Source organism: Stegastes partitus, unplaced genomic scaffold (assembly GCF_000690725.1).
Source record: "Stegastes partitus isolate 25-593 unplaced genomic scaffold, Stegastes_partitus-1.0.2 Scaffold1139, whole genome shotgun sequence".
Lineage (NCBI taxonomy): Eukaryota > Metazoa > Chordata > Actinopteri > Pomacentridae > Stegastes > Stegastes partitus.
The window spans coordinates 134494-152929 of record NW_007578870.1 but is presented as its reverse complement, the minus strand read 5'-3'; the positions used below and the strand labels follow the sequence as shown (position 1 = coordinate 152929).

General features: G+C 44.5%; 1 protein-coding gene across 1 annotated transcript in view; it reads right to left on the bottom strand.

Moving 5' to 3' along the window:
• The window catches only part of cacna1ia (calcium voltage-gated channel subunit alpha1 Ia), a 106104-nt gene that overhangs the window by 44765 nt on the left and 42903 nt on the right, over nt 1-18436 (bottom strand). Inside the window, exons 4-7 of the mRNA XM_008296611.1 lie at nt 15000-15097; nt 9686-9845; nt 3986-4334; nt 2941-3033 (exon numbers count right to left, since the gene is read on the bottom strand). Of these exons, the coding sequence (XP_008294833.1) occupies nt 2941-3033; nt 3986-4334; nt 9686-9845; nt 15000-15097 (700 nt within the window). The remainder of the gene's footprint in view (nt 1-2940; nt 3034-3985; nt 4335-9685; nt 9846-14999; nt 15098-18436) is intronic.

Below are 18436 nucleotides of genomic sequence, written 5' to 3'. Positions count from 1 at the left end.
AGAGGTGAAAGGCTAAATGCGTACATCAGGGTTTAACAGAAACACAAGAGAAGCTCAGCGCCTTATTTGAGCAACCAGCCTACGGCCAAAGCAGATGCTGCTCATTTAAGAAACATGAAATATGTGAGGAGTCGTGATGTTCTGACGGTAAACACACACTTGTTTGTAGATCTAACTCACACACTTGCCGATTCTAATAATGTGTGCCAATGCCCCTGTAGAAATGTTAGCACACATGCTAAAGGTCTCGGAGGGCTGGCTTCCCACCAAACCGAGGCTGATTGGAGCAGACAGACAGAGCCAACACATGCCCAAAGCACAGTTCAGCGTCTGGCTATCTTTTCTCTTTTCATTCTGTGCCTTGACTTAACTTTCCCCCGTTTTGCCCCGACACTTAACACCATATTTCTTTTTTTTTAAAAAATCAATCTTTACCCGCGCAACGAAACCAGACAAAAATCATTCTTTCATTTTCTCGTGCCTGCGTTCTATTTCTTTAGCCATCAGTATCACTATTTTCTTGTCGTTTTCCTATCATGAGTCAAAGTGAGATTAGAGGGGAGGATAGCTGCAGAGAGGAGATGAGGCGCGTTGTGGACGGCGCATGTTGACCGAGCCTCTTAATGGGAATCGCTACAGCACGGCTAAAATGGCTTTTATTGGAGTACTCGGAGCGGGTTACAGAACAATGATTAGATCGATACCGGCTAATGCTGCGCAACTCAAAAACCAGACGGCTGGATGGACGGAGCGGCTTTTAGCTGGTTTGGTTCATTACAAATCTGAACATGCATCCCTCTCTGGCTCGAGATAGATGGACAGATATGGAGAACACACGCAGACATGAGCCCCAGGAATGCTCAATAAAACATGCACAGACATAAAAATCCAAACATAATGACCTTCCACCTCTAGACTTTCATCCGCCGTGATCAAAGATGAGGTGAAGGAGAGAGCTGGGAGGAATGAAATGAGGCAACTCCACAGATATTTACAGGCAGAGAAAGATGGAGAGAGAGAGGGTTTGTGTGGAGGAGAAGGAGGAGAGATACCCATCTGTGGCCTGTGGGTCAAAGCAGGTCTGCAGGTGTGTGAGGCTTTGATTTCCCTCCAGGTTTGCATCTGTGTGTGTGTGTGTGTGTGTGTCTGTTCTGTGATTCTGATCAGCAGACAGCTTTACGCATAATCAGGGAGGGCAGTCCAATATCACGCATTCAGATGATCGCTGCATTATGCATGCATGCAAACACACACACACACATATTCACACAGACAAAAGCATTCGGGATCACACGTACAAATGAAGGCTTAGCGTCCACGTGTGTGCTCTCCTGCAGCAGCTGTCACAGACGTTTATGTATCCGTATAGATATATATATTTTCTTCCTGACACACAGAACTTCTTAGTAATCGCCCTCTTGGCCGCATTTACTTCCATCTATTCGTCAATGTGACACCAAAGCACTTAGGTTACACACTTGACAGTATATCAGGTTATGAGCAGCCAGAGACGGGTCTTTGTGTTTGATACTGTCGAGGTCAAACTTCTTTTCTGTATCCCAGAACGCGCTCACTTACAGGATCAATTAACCGGCTTTAAAGCAGAGTGTACTGCAACTTAATAATGACACAACGGAGACGGCGAGGGAGACAGACAGAAAGAATTAGCCGAAGACGCTAAGTGGAAGGACTACAAAGGGAAAGAATGGGAGCAGTCAAGGTGATCCAGACTGTGGCTGCAGCACCGCGAGCGACTGAGAGCTGCTCGTGGTGTCGGCGGTGCTCCCCCGGCTTCCCTCAGGACGACCGACTACAAGTTGGACTGGATCCTTGCGAGGAGGCTCAAAAGGGGCGGCACATTTGTGTCAATCAATCAGTTCGTGGTATGAATCATTTGTGCCAGCAGTGTCTGGCTGTTCCCACACCGAAAGCCTTTTCTAAAAAAAATTTCTCTGGTCAGTTGCATCAGAACTCAAACGAAACTTCAGGTTATCCGTTGGGCCTTAATGTAATTGGATTAAAGGGGCTGTAGAATCTGCAGGACGTGACACGGTGGCAGCATAAAGCAATTATGCTGTAACGTGACACCGTGTCAGCTTTTGTTGCCAAAAGGATGCTGCCAATGCCGAGCTCAGGCCAGATCCGCCAAAGAGTGGATGAAATGTACAGCTTCTGTTGTGACACTGGGAAGAAGGAAAAACAACAACAACAACAGCAGAAACTTCCTCTCATTATGAGGTAATGCACAAACCGTCAGCCTGCATCTCGCCGTTCATTCACTGACTTGTCTTTGCTCATCACTCCCTCCTCTCTCGCCGCCTTTCTTCTCTTTTTCTGACTTTACCAGGCAGTATCGCTATTTCTTAAAGCGTTCACCTGCTGTTGGGAAAGTGCAACATCTGGGACTCTATTGTACATCTGCTGCCGCACAGAGGGACCGAATGCCATTTACAGACAGCCAATGGCACGTGAATGCAGAACTACACAACCTTCATTGTGCCGCCATCTGGCACAGGATGCAAAGAGCTGATGTAGCTTTTGCACAGAGGCTGCATACAATAAAAATGTTCTTTAGGACACTTCTTTTCTCTGTTTTTTTTTTTTTTCAGCAGTCCATCCTCCTCTCCCTTTTTTTTTTTCTTACTCACCGCCAAACACAAATTTACGTAACATCCACCTCCTCCCCTTCCTCCTTCAGACATCGATCGCAGACGGTCCTTTATGCTGCCATTGATTTCCACAAATCTATTAACACTGCAATTCACCACTCAGGAAATATTCCCATTCAATGTATTGATAGAAGAAGGCACAAATATTGGAAATGTTATGAAGGATTTTTATCTTGTGTCGTTGCACTTCATTCTGTTTTTTTTTTTGCAATCATCGCAACACGCTGGACGTGTTGGCAGGAAAGCAGAATGTTTAATAAATGCTACTTACAATGATGAGTAAGATGAAGTAGATGAAATTGTAGAAGGAGTGGGCATCCATTACATAATACATGATCTCAACCCAGCCCTCCAGAGTGATCACCTAGAGGGCAAACAGTCAGCCGAGAGTTAACACTCACACAGATAACTGCAAGAAAAAGCTTCACGTCATCACATATTTAAATCTATTGCATTGTAAACAAAAATATTGAGTTAGTGCTCGAGTCAATCTATTAATGTAAAGTTAACTGTTTTGCGACATACGATTGAATTTTAATGATTCAATCAATCAAATCTTGGCTTTGAAGGAAATTATTTAATCAAATAGCAGTGATGCACGATATTAAAATTTCTGGCCGATACCGATATTAAGATTTCTGAAATCACTGATAACCGATATTACCGATATTTTTGTTCACAATGAAAAATTTGTATAAGTAAGCACTGTGGGAACATGAGAACTATTCAAAAGAAGCCCAAATTAGACCACAGACTTTTTTTTTTTTTTTTTTTTACAAAAGTAAAACATATTTTTGCATATCTACTGTTCAAGTCCACGATCATTTAAGTAAAAACATCTGTGAAACAGCGGCATTATCAAATGTAGATGTGAAGGCACCAATGCTAGACAGTCATCGGCTAAATTTATTCATACCGATATATCGGAAAAAACACTAATATCGGTCGATGTGGTCACGATATATCGTGCATCCCTATCAAACAGCATCATTTAATAGCTAACAGCATGTAATGCTAATGTTACTGCAGGACAGACAGAAACAGGAATTCAAAGTTTGGAAATTCTAGCGATTTACTGAGGAGAGTGAAGCTGTTGTATCGCTGCAGAGAAGAGGAACATAAAGTCTTATTCTTCTAACCTCCCCATGGATGAGAATAACACATGCAACCATGGTAACCCAAAAGATGGCGACAGCTGTGGCCTCAAAGTACGAAAACTAAACGTCTCAATCAAATGACAAAAAAAAAATTACTAAAACTAATACACATTTTCATTACAAGACTAAATCAAAATCAACCAAAAATAGCCAACATACCTGAAAAATTACAATCCAGGCGTAGACAATGTTGTCAAAGTTGATGGCACCTTTGTGAGGGTTGCTGTTCCCAGTGTGGCACCGGGTGTAGTACTGGTTCCAGTTGATGCACAGACCCATGGCCTCCCCGGCGCCGCTGCCGTTGGTCAGAGGCTCGGGACTCAGGCCTAGAGCCTGTCTGTGGAGGGCGTCCTCCTTGTCCAGACAACACGTACGTCCTCCCTCGCGTCTCGCCGGCACGTCGGTGCACGACATGATGCCGTTATCGGACGCCAGGGAGCAGATGAAGGGGCGCTCGTCGTCTTCCTCCGGCCGGTAGTAGGGAGCCGGCAGGGTCATACCTGAAGAGCTGGTACGGTGGGAAAAAAAAGAGTTGGAATCTGCATACACAAACTCATTTTTATCCGATTTCACCACTTCATTTGAAGGGTTTCATGAGGATTTCATTGAAAGAGGAAGAGTCAAGAGGAAGTGAGCGGGGAGAATGGATGTGAGAGATGATACATAGTGCATTCATTGAAGCGAAACCCCCAGAAGTGCTCAACCAGGCCTGTGGGATAAATGCATCGCTGAAGGCAAGCATGAATAAAGAAATGCAAATGATCCTGCAAGTTCAGGGAGTGTATACTCTCTCGTTTTCCATCTCACACACACACACAGACGTGCACATCCTCACTAAATTTATATACATAACCATGTACGTATGCGCTTGGACCTTCCCGTCTCTCCTCTGCCCTTCTCTCTTTTTATTCTCCAATCCGGTCTGAATACAAACACACACTGGAGAGTAGATCTGGAAGCTGATGACTGCATCGGCACAGAGCAGCAGTAGATATACAGTGTGTGTGTGAAAGCGTAACGCAGCAGTGAACTAACAGCCGACGCCTTGAGCTAGAGCAGCCGACCCAAAGGAAGCGGGGCGGGGTCGTGTGTCGGTCAGGACGTTGTAAAAAATTTTAGAAACGAGCGTCCGGAGGGGAAATCAAGCAGCACCTAAGACTTCACACTCAATTACGTGGAGTTCTTTATTTGTCTTGTTTAGAGAACAAAGCTGGGCGGCAAATCGTCACATTTAGTTTGGCGCTGAAGGTTTCGTGTGTTGGATTTTGTTAGAAAACGAGGTGAACTGTACACAAGGCAAAATGCAAACACAGTTCAATATATATGTCATAGTTATTTCCATCCATCCATTTTCTATACACCGCTTAATCCTCATTAGGGTCGCGGGGGGGGGCTGGAGCCTATCCCAGCCGACTTAGGGCGAAGGCAGGGGACACCTGGACAGGTCGCCAGTCTATCACAGGGCTACACGTAGAGACAGACATGTCATAGTTATTATTTTATACATTAGATTTTAAAACTAGACCTTTTTAACATATAAATGCTTCAGTTGTGCAGAAGTAACCAACCAGTAGCACTGGCAAGAGGTTATTTGTTTAAATTAAGAACAATAAGCATTCGATATAAAGCGAAGCAGCACTTCTGGGCAGAATGTTCATAAAAATGTCTCGTTTTAAAAAAGAAAACTGGTATGAAAACGTATTTAGGACAAGAGGACGAGACCACGACGTGTTTACAGAAGCATGTGTTGTTTTTGAGTGAAGATTTTAATTTTTATGCTCCGGTGGAGTCAATCAGCCAAACTAGTGACTGATTGATAAGATGTGGAGACAAATGTAGATCTGACATATTATTGTGTTTTCACTTAAACAAGAGGAAAGCATTTCAGTGATTTGAAGCCTCTTCTTCCTGAGGACAAACACGTTTTTCTCCATAACAGAGGGCAGAATGAGGGAGACTTTAGATTGAGGTTTATGCAGAAAAGTCAGATCTTTTCAGTATTATTTAAGTAAGCAGCTGGTCTTATTTTGTTGTTGGCAGCTGCTACAGTCAAATGGAAAACCGACGAGACAAGTTTGAACTGCTCGCTCTGTCTCTCCATCAACATTTCAATTAATTAAAGTGACTGATCCTGTTATGGAGGGTTAAAACCAGACCAGCATAGTTCAATACTAATGAGAATGTTAATAGTCTGAGATTAATGTGTTGGTTAGTTTAAATAATATGACACAAAAACATGTTTGATAAGGTTTGTTTATGTATAGAAATGCACCCTATAGGACACTTTACACTTGAAAACTGTTGCGTGGACACTGTTTATGAAAATATCTTTGGCATCTCTGTATTTGAACCTATTCATTTTTCATATGCTGCTACTAAATATATGATTTATTGATTGATCTGTTGTGAAAACCCAAAGAGGGCTGGATAAGAGCGATCCCAACAAGAATCAAGGCATCATGGGAGTGCTGCTTTAAATATAGAGTTTTACCTTCAATGTTCTCACAGAAATATTCAAGCAAGACATAAAGAATTCACTTATTTTCCCTCCACTATAGCAGATTCTACCAACGTTATGAACATTCTCATGAAAAAAGAATAAAAAGAAAACTCGCAATATGCTAAATTTTGGCAGTTGTGAATATGAACCAGGTTTCACTGAGCCTGCAAGACCTTGCAAGTAAATAATTGATCTTTTCATGACAAAGCAGACGAAGAAAGTGCATCTCCAAGCTGTTGCCCTGACTACCTTTCTGAACACATCATTTGAAATGCACCTTCTCAGGCGCAGCCGTTCAGAAATGCAGCGTTTTAATGAGTGCCACGAGGTCACAGCCTCCTGACCTCAACACGTCCATGAAATGCACGTTCGAATGGAAACAACATGATTTATCGGCTGTCCTGACTCGTGCAATTCGTATTTACGTTGCAAAATGAGTCGTGGAAAAATAAATCCTGTTGAAAAGCGTATGTGAGGTTGTGCCTTGGGCTTAAATCAGCAGAAAAAAAAAGATGATTCATGGGTATTTATACCACATATACACAGTACCGATGACCTCATTCACTCCCCGGTAGGTAAGTGGCCCTTGTGAATGAGCGAGTAGCGTCTTTGGTTTCTGCCAAACTTAATGACACACGCCTCTAAGATCTATCTGACTGTTTGAATCACCTCGTCGTTCCCTCAGCTGTCTGTCACACTTTGCAGTTGTCGTAGAAGCATGCCAGGAAACTCACAGTTATTGATATATAAATATTATTCATATTATTATTAGCAGAGACACACCGGTGCAAAAAAATCAGGGGAAATCAACGAGAGAGGCCTTGAAAGTAGAAGGAAAAAAATTAAATAAATCCCAGCTGGACCAGTCAGTGTTGGTGTGTGTTTGTTCTGACATGACTGTGGGGGTAAGCGAGGGCAGGGATGCTCACACCGCGGTCTGCGGCCCTGAGAGGGACAAAAATAGAGCCTCTCCATCAGCAGAAGCCATTACTGACTGCACACATTTGCTCGACCTACAGTATTTACTCATTGCGCGGCCTCTGATACTTCAGCCCTCCTCGTGCTCGTGTGTGTTTTCCTCACATTTTATCCCGGCTTCACCTTACACATCACTTTCCTCCCACGCTGTCTTTTTTCGTCGACATGAGAAGAGGCTTTTATTGGAAGAGGTTGGCTGAAGACCGAATTGCACGTAACGCAACCGCAGTCGCTGCATCGTCGACTGTGTCAAACGTATGCATTCATCGTGTGAACTCTTTTACTCCCTCTTTATGTGTTTGTTTCTTCTTTTTATAGTTTGAACCGTTCTCTCTTTTATTTCCTCTTGTTAACACTTCCCTCTCCTCTCTCTCTTTTTTTTTTTGCTAATTTCTCTTCATTGTAGCTCGTCTCCTTCTATCACTACTGATAAAGACACTGCTGATGCAAGTAGTAGAATATCTACTTTCACCTCCACTGCAAACCATGCACACGCAACAGACTAATTCCTGGATCGATAGCTGCAGTGGCCATATCGTGCATCGATTTGGCGAAGTTTGCAGGCATGCGCCGACAGCTTTTATTACAGCAGAGTTTACGCGACACGACGGGTAACACACAACGACAGAGACGGAGAACGTCGAGAGGGAACGGGATTCAAACTGGTGAGCCGCCGCCAACGCTGAGGGATGAATACTTAAAGACAGAAAGGAAGAAAACGAGCGAGAGTAGTGGCGCATGAATGAACGCTGTTGCCCTCCTGCCAGTGACTTGGCACGGCACAGCGTGGCACAGCTAAACCCGGCGTCACGCTGAGAACACACCTGCCAGTGGAGAGCGAGACGGAGGGAGAGGATCAAGGCTGGGGAGCAGCAGGAAAAAAAAAAAAGTTTCCGGTAAATGGTATTAAGTGAAACTGCAGAACAAGGAAGAGACGGAGGTTTCCACATTGTGCATCGGACAAAACTACTCAATGCAATAAAAATCTCTTCTGAAGCGACCTCGGCCTCCTTTCTTAGTGCAAAACATTCTTAACAGAGACGTACAAATCTGTACGTGTCGACTTGCAGAAATGAAATAAATGTAGAATCACAAAAGAGGCCGAGTGTAGCCAAAGAAACAAAACAGATGGGCTGATGTCAGACTTGGTTAAAGAAAAAAAAACAATGAATAAAATAATACGGCATGAGTGTAAGAATAACAGCAAAATAAATGGTAGGAATCAGAAAGAGGGAGGGTGTGTAAAGCGAATGCCGCACTTGACAGCAACACTTAGCCCACTCCATTATAACCTCTCAAAGAACTAACATTAGCCCTTTACTTAGCATAATAGTCCTCAAGCGCTAACTCGCTAAGACCTTTCTAATTAAGCATTCAAGTGCCCTGACTAGGCTGAATATTATGTTAATATAATGCCTTTATAATAATAAAAAAAAAACAATATGCAAAAACAATACTTTGGTTAAATAATAAGGAACACCCATTTCAGTGTGAGATGAATGGGACAAATTTGCTGCTGTTTTAATCAGTGAATGCGTCGGAGCTAACAAGCAAGTGCACGGGAGGAAGATGTGTTTCTGGAAAACTTTTTGCTTTAACTCATCCAGCAAACTCAGAGCTAGTCGCTACACCTAGCTCCCATTAGTTAGATAAATGTAGGAAACACTGATTGAAGTAAAGCAGCAACCCTAAAGTGACTCCTGTAAATGTCAGCCCTCCACTTTGAGGCGAGGACAAAGGAGGCAGGACGACGCTGGCTGGCGGACACGTGTCCCCTTTCATCCGGCTATTAGATCCGCCATTAGTATAGGCTGTGTCAGCATAATCAGAGGCTGGGGTAGTACACATGGCTTATAGACATATTAGAACATCGGGGGCATGAGCCTGTTCTACTGAGCTGATGCCAGCGTTAAAAAAAAAAAACAACTGAGAGAATGAAATCAAACGCTGGTGAATGTCACTCACACACACAGTGGGTGACGCTGTCGTGCCGGGTCATGAATATGGAGGCATGCAGCTGGAAATTAATCACCTTCTCAGCTGCAAAGTGGGACAAATGCTGTTGCTTTGCAGCTTGAAAGAGAGACGGAAGATTGAATAGGTGGATAGGACGGGGGACTAGCTGGTGATGATGTGTGTGCATGAAGTGTTTGGATTAAAGTTGTGCGTTTGTTTTCTTTGCAATCGAGCTAAACGAAGGAAAAAAACGACAAACTTTTTGATTGTTTTTCTCAAATTTGACATGATGAAGGGGAAGAAGAGCAGAGAGAGAGAGAGGAGCGCACACGAGGTTTGAAAATAAGCATTTCCTCTTCGTCAATTTGTGGCCCAATTTTTGGACAACACACACACAAACTGCACATGTGCGGCGTGTAACTCACAGGGTGAAGTTCTTCTCGGGGTAGCAGCGGTTCCTCAGCAGCCCCGCCCACAGCTGGACGCCGATGATGCCGAAGATGAAGAAGACGAAGAAGCAGAGCAGCAGCACGTTGCCCAGCATGGGGAGAGTGTCCAGCAGCAGGTTCACCAGGATGCGCATACCTGTTCGACAAATAATCACTGATTGAATATAGGGGGGAGGATTTACCATTTGCATATAGATTGCTTTGTCAGATCACGGCGGTACATTTAGGTTTATGAATATAGAACGTGGCAGTGCCAATGTAACTAATCAGCAACACAAATGTCAGTCCGAGAGGTTTTTCCGGGAGGTTTATGCTTCTGCACGAGCTTAAAATATGCAAATATGCTTCAAGGTATTTGCTGTTGCAGTTAAGTAATAATTAAGCACAAATTCTAGACGGTGAAGCTGTTTGAAGAGTTGTTTCCTACACTTTTGAGCACATGAATGACACATCAGCTCAAATTTATCTTTTGATAGCAAAAAAAAACAACAAAAAAGTAGTAAATAAAAACACACATCAGTACAGGAAGTTCACAGCCTCTCCAGAGGAGGCGGTGTGAAAGACAAACACATCTCAGGCGACAGCTGGAGACGCAGCATTTCCCGGCAAGATCGAGAGCTTCGACGCCGGAATATCAGCGACACAATCAGGCTACACCGGGTCTCGTTCGTGATTAGACGGAACCTAATTGCGGAAACACAGGCGCGTACCCAGTCGAACGATGATGACCTCATCCCCCGCCGACGGGCCCGTCCCGCTGTGATGACACGTCGAGACGGTGATTAGCGGAAACATAACGACGGCTGATTAGGGAGAGGTGAGAGCAGATCACATCCACACCTGAGAGAGAGGCGTGTCTACGTGCTGCCGTGACGATGAGTGTGTGTGTGTGTGCGTTCACGCCGCTACTTATCCGCTTGTGTGCGCGTTTGTGTTTCTCGGCGCCATATTGGGACTCGTGAATAACAACTCAACAGTAGGTTAATGTGTCACAACAGTGCATCTAAACTGCCAACAGACTGAATGACAGGAGAGAAGCTGAGAAAGAAGGAGACGGAGCGGAGAGAGGGAGACGATGAAGGTGGTGTTTACGAGAATACCTGTAGCTCGCTCGCTACACAAACACCACACCGTGTAAACACAAATACTGCCAGCAGAAAAAATAAAAAATGACACAGCTTATTAGAAAGATTCGCTAAGTTGTAATGATTGCTACTACTTCTAGATTAGTGCTCATGTGCCCGACTAATGTTTTCAGGAGCAGGTTTTCCAGGGAATTCCAGACGTCCCTCTCCCCAGCAATGTCTCCCAGCTCCTCCTGGGGGATCCCGAGCTGCTCCCAGCCCAGATTAGATATGCAATCACAGTTGGACATGGCAGGAAAATCTCCAAACGAAGGCGCCCTGGAGGCATCCAAATCAGACGCTCCAACCACCTCAGCTGGATCCTTTTAGACGAGAAGGACCGGGACTCAACTCTGAGCTCCCTCCGGATCTTCAAGCTCCTTACCAGAGGAGGAAACCCTTTCCAGCAGCTTGCATCTGCGATCTCGACTCTTCAGTAACTACCCAGAGCGTTGGAATGAGGATCGACTGGTAGATTAAGAGCTTCACCATCCGGAGCAGCTCCTTTATCTGCATCACCGCTGACCCGATCCGACAACCTGCTCACGTGTGCCGAATGCTTCACATGGCATTCCTTTTGCAAATGTTTACTACAACGCACCTCGTTGGTTTTAAGTTGCTGTGACATCTTTCTAGAATTAGCGATTTCATCTGAAAAAAGTCATTTTTTTCTGGAGGTGAGCGCACACCTGCATTTCCTCCTCTGGCTATTTTGTCTCATCAACTGTTATTAAATGGAAAGCAGCAGCGGCGGCGGCGGCGGCGCGTACGTGTCTCCGGTGGCGACTGGAGGCGAATCTAAATGTATTTGCTCCTCGGGGTCCTTGTCATTAGGCCACTGTTCCATTAGGCCTAATTGGGTGAGGAGAGGGAGAGACGGGTGGAGGGGGACGGGAGGGCGGGAGAACGAGACGAGGCCCGGGGGCGCAAAAAACCCAAAAAACAGGAAAGAAAACAAGCAGAAAAAATAAAGCATGCAAACAAAATAGGAGCACAGGAGGGACCAGAGAAACGGTACAGTATCACACAAATCACACTCTGGTTTTCCTCCTCTCTCCTTTTTCTACTTGCCTCCATCTCTGTCCCCTCCTGGTGACTTTACCAGTTTGCCAGGTCCTGCTGTTCCCAAATAAAGATGGATGCCTCCCCTTGTGCCACAATGGAAACACATTTACAGCTACCTGCCTGTGCTATTCACTGTAGTCCAAGAGAGCACTTTCTTTCTTCTCTTCTCTTTTCATTTCAGCGTCTATGTCATCTCTCCATTCCGCCCGGCTCTCCCTCTATCTCACACCGGTTTCATCCAAACGGAAGTCTAACGCCGCGGCGCGCACACGCAGGACTATTATCTGCCATTTTGTTGGAGGGTTACAAATTGGGGTGCGTCAGGGGTCAGGATGTGATCATGCTCCCCGCGTACCTGTGGGCAAAGCAGCGATCCAACACAACAAGGAACAAATAGCTTTAGCCCCACGCTTCCTCACCTCTAATGGGGTCACCAACAGGGGATGGAACCTGAATCATTACATGCAGCTCACTGACAACGTGCACAACGACAGGATCCACACGTCGCTCACACACAGCGACGTGAACAAACCCAAACAAGCTAATGCAAGACTCTGGCTCATATACAGTCATGAAGTTGCAAAGACCACATACATCGTGGCAGTCTTGGGTCTCCAATGACTTCTATAACTCTGAATTTTCCCTTTCTTTGAGCTTGACTGTAGGTTGCTGCTGATCACATGGACAAGAAAACTTCTGGAGGAAAGTTCTGTGGTCAGATGAAACAAACATTAAGCTATTTGGCCACAATCAGAAGAAATACATGTGGAGGAGAGAAGGTGAGGCCTTTAAGCACAAGAACACCAAACCTACCATCAGGCATGGCGGCGGCAGCATCATGCCCTGGGGCTCATTTTGCTGCCAGTGGACCTGGAGCTTTACACAAAGTAAATTTAATAATAAAGAAGGAGGATTGCCTCCACATTCTTCAGGAAAACTTAAAATAATCGGCCAGAAGGTTGATCTTGGACACAGTTGGGTCTTTTAACAAGACGATGAGCCCAGACACACATCAAAGGTGGTGAAGAAATGGTTGGGATTAAGGTTTTAGACTGGCCAACCCAAAGTCCTGACTTAAACCCGACCAATAACCTGCTGCATGTGATGAAGAAACAAGTCTGTGTCCAAGTTTGATGGGACCAATTCTGTCAAGAGGAGGGTCAAAGACACATCCAGAAGCTGGTAGACGGCAACCAAACAGCTGAAGTGAAAATGGCCACTAAATATTACCATCTGCTGTGTGTATGTTTTGATCCAGCTGATTTATCACACTTCAAGAAGCTGTTTTATAAATCCAGAATAGAACCAAAATGCATAATTGTTTATTGTGACAGAGATGCACGTGTTTCAATGATTCCGTCGCAGAGTTATGGGAGACATTGGAAACCCAAGGCCGCCACGATATACGGGGTGTTTACGAGCGGATGTAAACTTGTATTCACGGCTGTATACATACATAAATTATGCAGATGCTAAAAACCCATGTGTCTGGAGATTCATTCTCATAAAGGCGGATTTGTTTACAATCTGTACACTTGTCCCTGAATCACCGTACACACTCCGCTGCACACAATATCCCCAAATCAAACCGTTCCAAGCATAATGAAGTTAACAGTTATATTTCCTGAGTGCTGCTGCTGCTGCTGCTGCCGAGGCTGAAATATTGGGCTGAGCAGGTTCTCCGTTAATGGCTCCACCTGAAAGGTAGCATGTCCTTCGGAACGGCCGGGAAAGTGAAATCAATGCAGGCACTGAAGGCAGCTCTTTCAGGTAATTACACTAAATATGAAGAAGCTGCCATAATTGGACGCTTAAACGTTGAGCAAAAATCAGGAAGGATTTCGTTCTGGGCGGAGGAGAAGCTGTGACTGTGGATTTGTGTGCATGCATTTGTATTAGTATTTTTAAAAAAGCAGAAAAAGGAACACATGTTAAAAGCAGAGTAACAAGATCAGAGGATGTAATAAATGACAAAAAGTGGTTAAATAATTAAGAGGAATAGAACAAAGGGAGATGTTGGCTTGTGGAGATAACCAGAGGCTGTGGATCTCACACACAAACTCAATCTGCTCATCTGTTTCCTCACAAGGAATACTTATTTGAATTCTTTATTTGTTTGCTATGTAGCTCTGAAACGCATCACCCTATACATGCTTTCATAATTTTATCTGTAAGGCCACTTTTTAGTCTCCTTCTGCAGCACTGCGTCCTTATATCTTAAAAAAAAAAAAAAGTGAAAATTACTGTCCTCAGTCGGTAGAAATGTGTCCTTTTTTTTCTACAATATTTGTCCCCAAGGTCCAAACAGAATTATGCAACAGGGCTTTCATGCAATCGGCTCCATCTGCTGCAGACTCATTTCATGATTATTTAAAAGTGGAAGATGCAGTCTCTCTCGGATAGGATACTGAGGAAAAAGTTTTGAGACGTCTATCCGTCTTTCAGCCAAGAAAAGAGGAACACTGGGTCTCTTGATAAGGACCGAACTCAAGTGTTCTGTTTATTCGCTCTGATGAAGCTGATAAAGTAAAAAAGAAGAAAAAAAAAACACTCAACAGAGAGATTCAGTGCTTTTTTTTTATGACCTGCTTTTCTTATACTATCCACAGAAAAAGACTATTTATTCATACTTCATTACACAAAATTAGCATTAGCTGCTAATACGTGGCTGTCCGCTCAAGTGCTGGAACTAAGTGATGAGACGGGTCTGAACTGAGCTCGAGCAGGCTAATTGGTGCTTACAATGATTAGAAGCAGCAGGACAAAGAAATCAATGGGAGCTTAAAAAAAAAAAAAGTTTGACCAGAGAACTGAGTTGCAGATGAGAGCATCGGGGTTACGGTCACACACCAGTCAGTGGAGCGGCATTAATGGACGCTTTGTAAATCTGATAAAGCTGTGACTCAGGGCTCGAGCCGACTGTGTGATTAAGATTAATGTTTCATGATGCCCGCGGGGAACAGGTGGCACGGTGGATGCACGAGAAAAAAAAATACATATGCATGAATTTATGTGCTTTATGCGAACTGACGGGCATACATAAGCAAAAGTGTGCACAGACGAGGCTCGAGAGAACAAACCTACTTGCACAAAACACTTACTTGGCACTCTGTTGATGGCTTTGAGCGGCCGAAGGACCCGCACCGTCCGGATGGCCGACAGGTTGATGTTCTGCAGGTCCAGTGAGTACTCCACCATCCTGGATGTACAGAGAGGGAGAGAGAGAGCGACACACAGACAAAAAAAAAAAGAACATTATTTAACCTTTTTGCGGCTGCCTCGATGAACTGTGCGACTAAAGTGGATTACCAAAGCCCTAGCCAGAACACAGATCCCCGCTCATGATTCCAGATCAGCGGCCAATCTCTCATCTTGTCCTACCTGTGCCCTCTCGGAGCTCTGCGAGTCTCAACTGTACGGGACAAGCGAGGTACAACACTCAGGAGGAGAGGTGGGGGGGGATAAAGTGACAAAGCATCAAAAGGGAAGAATAACATGAAAGAGAGGTGAGGAAGAGAAAGGGAGCGGGATAAAAAAAGGGATACATTCTATTCTAAGTGTTGCCTGCAGGATGTTGTGGCTCAGTCAGAGCCTGGCATCTGTTAGCAAGTCATTTCCACAGCATGGCTAAGCTGTTTGTGCCCCCAAACCCAAACCACTTTCACAGGAGAATGGTCACGGTTTGCCGTATGTGTGTGTGTGTGTGTGTGTGTGTGTGTGTGCATAAAAGCAGTGTGTACGTTTGAACGCGCCACTACATGACTGTAATCACACAGTCAAGAGAGTGAGTGAGGTTGACAGTACATGTGTGGTAAAATGACAGAATAAATGCCGCCGCGTGCATGCATGTGTGCACAAGTGGTTGTGTAACGTTTCAGCGAGTGTGCGCACACACACACACACACACACACAAAGATAAATAAATAAATAAAGAAATGAATGCGCCTGCAGCTACAGCAGTGTTGGGACAGCATGATACCAACAGCAGCAGCACCAGCACCACCACAAGCTAATAACCCGAAGCACATCCGCTCGCTCCGACAAAAACAAGCCGAGCTCGCAGTCTCTCACACAGATAGACTTATGAACCGTGCCATTTACAATAATGTGATACTTTATTGATCCCACAGGGAAGCTCTTTCCATTTGCCCTTCACCAACAGCACAGAGTCATCAACAGAGTAGCACCCCAGCTCACACTTAAGTAGGATTACAAGGGTTTGAAGTGCTGCACGGCTGACAGGCAGTCCCTCTCACCACTAACAACCTATTCCTGCACTGGTGAAATATTTAAAATCACACTTTTAGGTGAAATCCTTTTCGCTGCCTTGTGTCACCAGCCTTATTTCTTTTGTTATTAAAGTTCAAAGAATCCATTTTTGCAAGAATGTAGAGGCATGTTGCGGACCAATTTTCTCTTCCTTGCAAAGTGCAGAAATGCCACGCAGCAGCTCGATGGAAATGTCAAAGTATAGAGACGACTGGCACAACAGTTGTTTTGCGTGCCGGCTCTTTTCCAGCGGGGCACGGCGGTGTTATCACAACCGTGCTCAAAAACAATAGTATCTGTGCCGGTTCTAATGATTTGATGGGGGATGCTGAGAGACTCAACAGAGGGGCTAAAATGTCAAAAGGGAGCTTTGAGGCAATTAATACACACATGTGCGCTTCCCGGTGAGACGGCGGACGCACACATCTGATATTTGAAGGGGCTTAATGAGGTTACAGGGCGAGTAGAAACTCTTAGACAAACCTCTCCAAATGACGGATAAGCACAGGTACTGTTTCACCAGCGATCAAACAACATGTTAAGTGAACACAAATGTACCTGCGTGTGTGTGTGTGTGTGTGTGTGTGAATGGCAACTGTGTGCATGAATGTGTGTGTTCTATAGAAGTGCCTCTTCCTGTGCACATCAATCAGGCCGATGTGTTTGGGAGGGTAATTAGTGGACCGCCGCGAGCGTCCTTTTTGTGATTGTTCTCTATTTTTTGCTTCTTTTTTTTTTTGCTCGTGACGCCTTCATCTCATTCATGCTTTCATGTGACAAGCATGTGTGTGTGTGTGTGTGTGTGTGTGTCTGCATGTTTATTTCGGTGTAAATGTCGAGCCTCGGGGGAAACCTCTGGCAGACCCAGTGAGAAGAGCTCAGAGGCACAAACGGGACGAGGAAACTGACTCGGGCATGAATCTAGTCATTCGTGAGTCACTGCAGGTTGCGCTGGAGCGACTTAAGCACAACATCAGCAAAATGTCATCATTGAACTTCCAAGTTCTGTGTCAAGAAATGTGCTCCTGCTTCATTTACATAAAACACACAACAGCCTTGCTTGCTAAAACAACATGTTCGACTGTGACCTCCTCAGAAAGTTCTTTTGGCTTCTTGTTTTGTTTAATCGTGAGAAAATCCTTCATCATCCCTTTGTCCATTTGTTTCAACCTATCTGACGCACACATTAGAATAAATAAGAAAGGCAAGGCTGGCGTTTTTGTCAAAAGCATCTTCAATTTAATCATCAAGCGCAAGAAGACATGCAAAGACTTTCCTGTTATTATTGCAAATATCAGACTGGGAAGGAAACATAGGTCTCAGTGCAGCAGGTTAGGCTGAAATAAAATATACAAAAGACCCTTTTTGGTGCACATCTGGACAAATGTGTGGGGTCTGAGTGGGAAGATGTTCGTCTGAGTAAGTCAGAAAGAAAGAAAGAAAGAAAGAAAGAAAGAAAGAAAGAAAGAAAGAAAGAAAGAAAGAAACAAACAAACAAAAGAAAGAAAGAAAGAAACAAAAGAAAGAAAGAAAGAAAGAAAGCGTGCGGTGGGTAACAGACACGGAGCTCAGAGCAGAACGTCGGCTGTGTTTTGGCCTCGGCAACGCTGGCACTGCCCTCCGCAATTAGCCTCGACGCTAATCTAATGGATGCTGCCAAGAGGAAAATGAAGACCGAGGTGCTCGCACAAACGCGCATACAAACACAGACACACACATTAAACAAACTCTTAAGGCAAAAGCTGACAGACTGTAATTCTGCACCGCAAACACACACACACACACACACACACACACACACTCACTAGTGCACACAAACTATGAGCGTCCGCTGAGGATAAACTGAATCAGCTCAAATGAAGATGAATGTCCCTCCACCTGCACCCGAGAACCTCTATTGTTGTTTTTCTGACACCGTACCGGCCGCTCTTCTTATATACCTCCAACACACACAGCCAGGACATTACACTGACTTGTATTACTTTTCTTAGACTCGAACCCTGAACCTAAGTCTTACTCCCACCTTAAACCCAAGTCTATACGAGTTGTATGACACATTTCTGATTGGGAGATTCTGATGGTTGTGTTGGTCCAGTTTCCCTTCCAGCCTGCAGACATACAAACCCAACAAACAGCCAGTTTTATATTCTGACCCATCATCAGACGAAGTCGTTAGTTAGAAACAGATAAAAAATGTTATTTTAACAGGCTACAGCTAAAAGTAAGGATGTTTGGTGCACTGATATCTGCCAATTAGAGCGTCCACAAC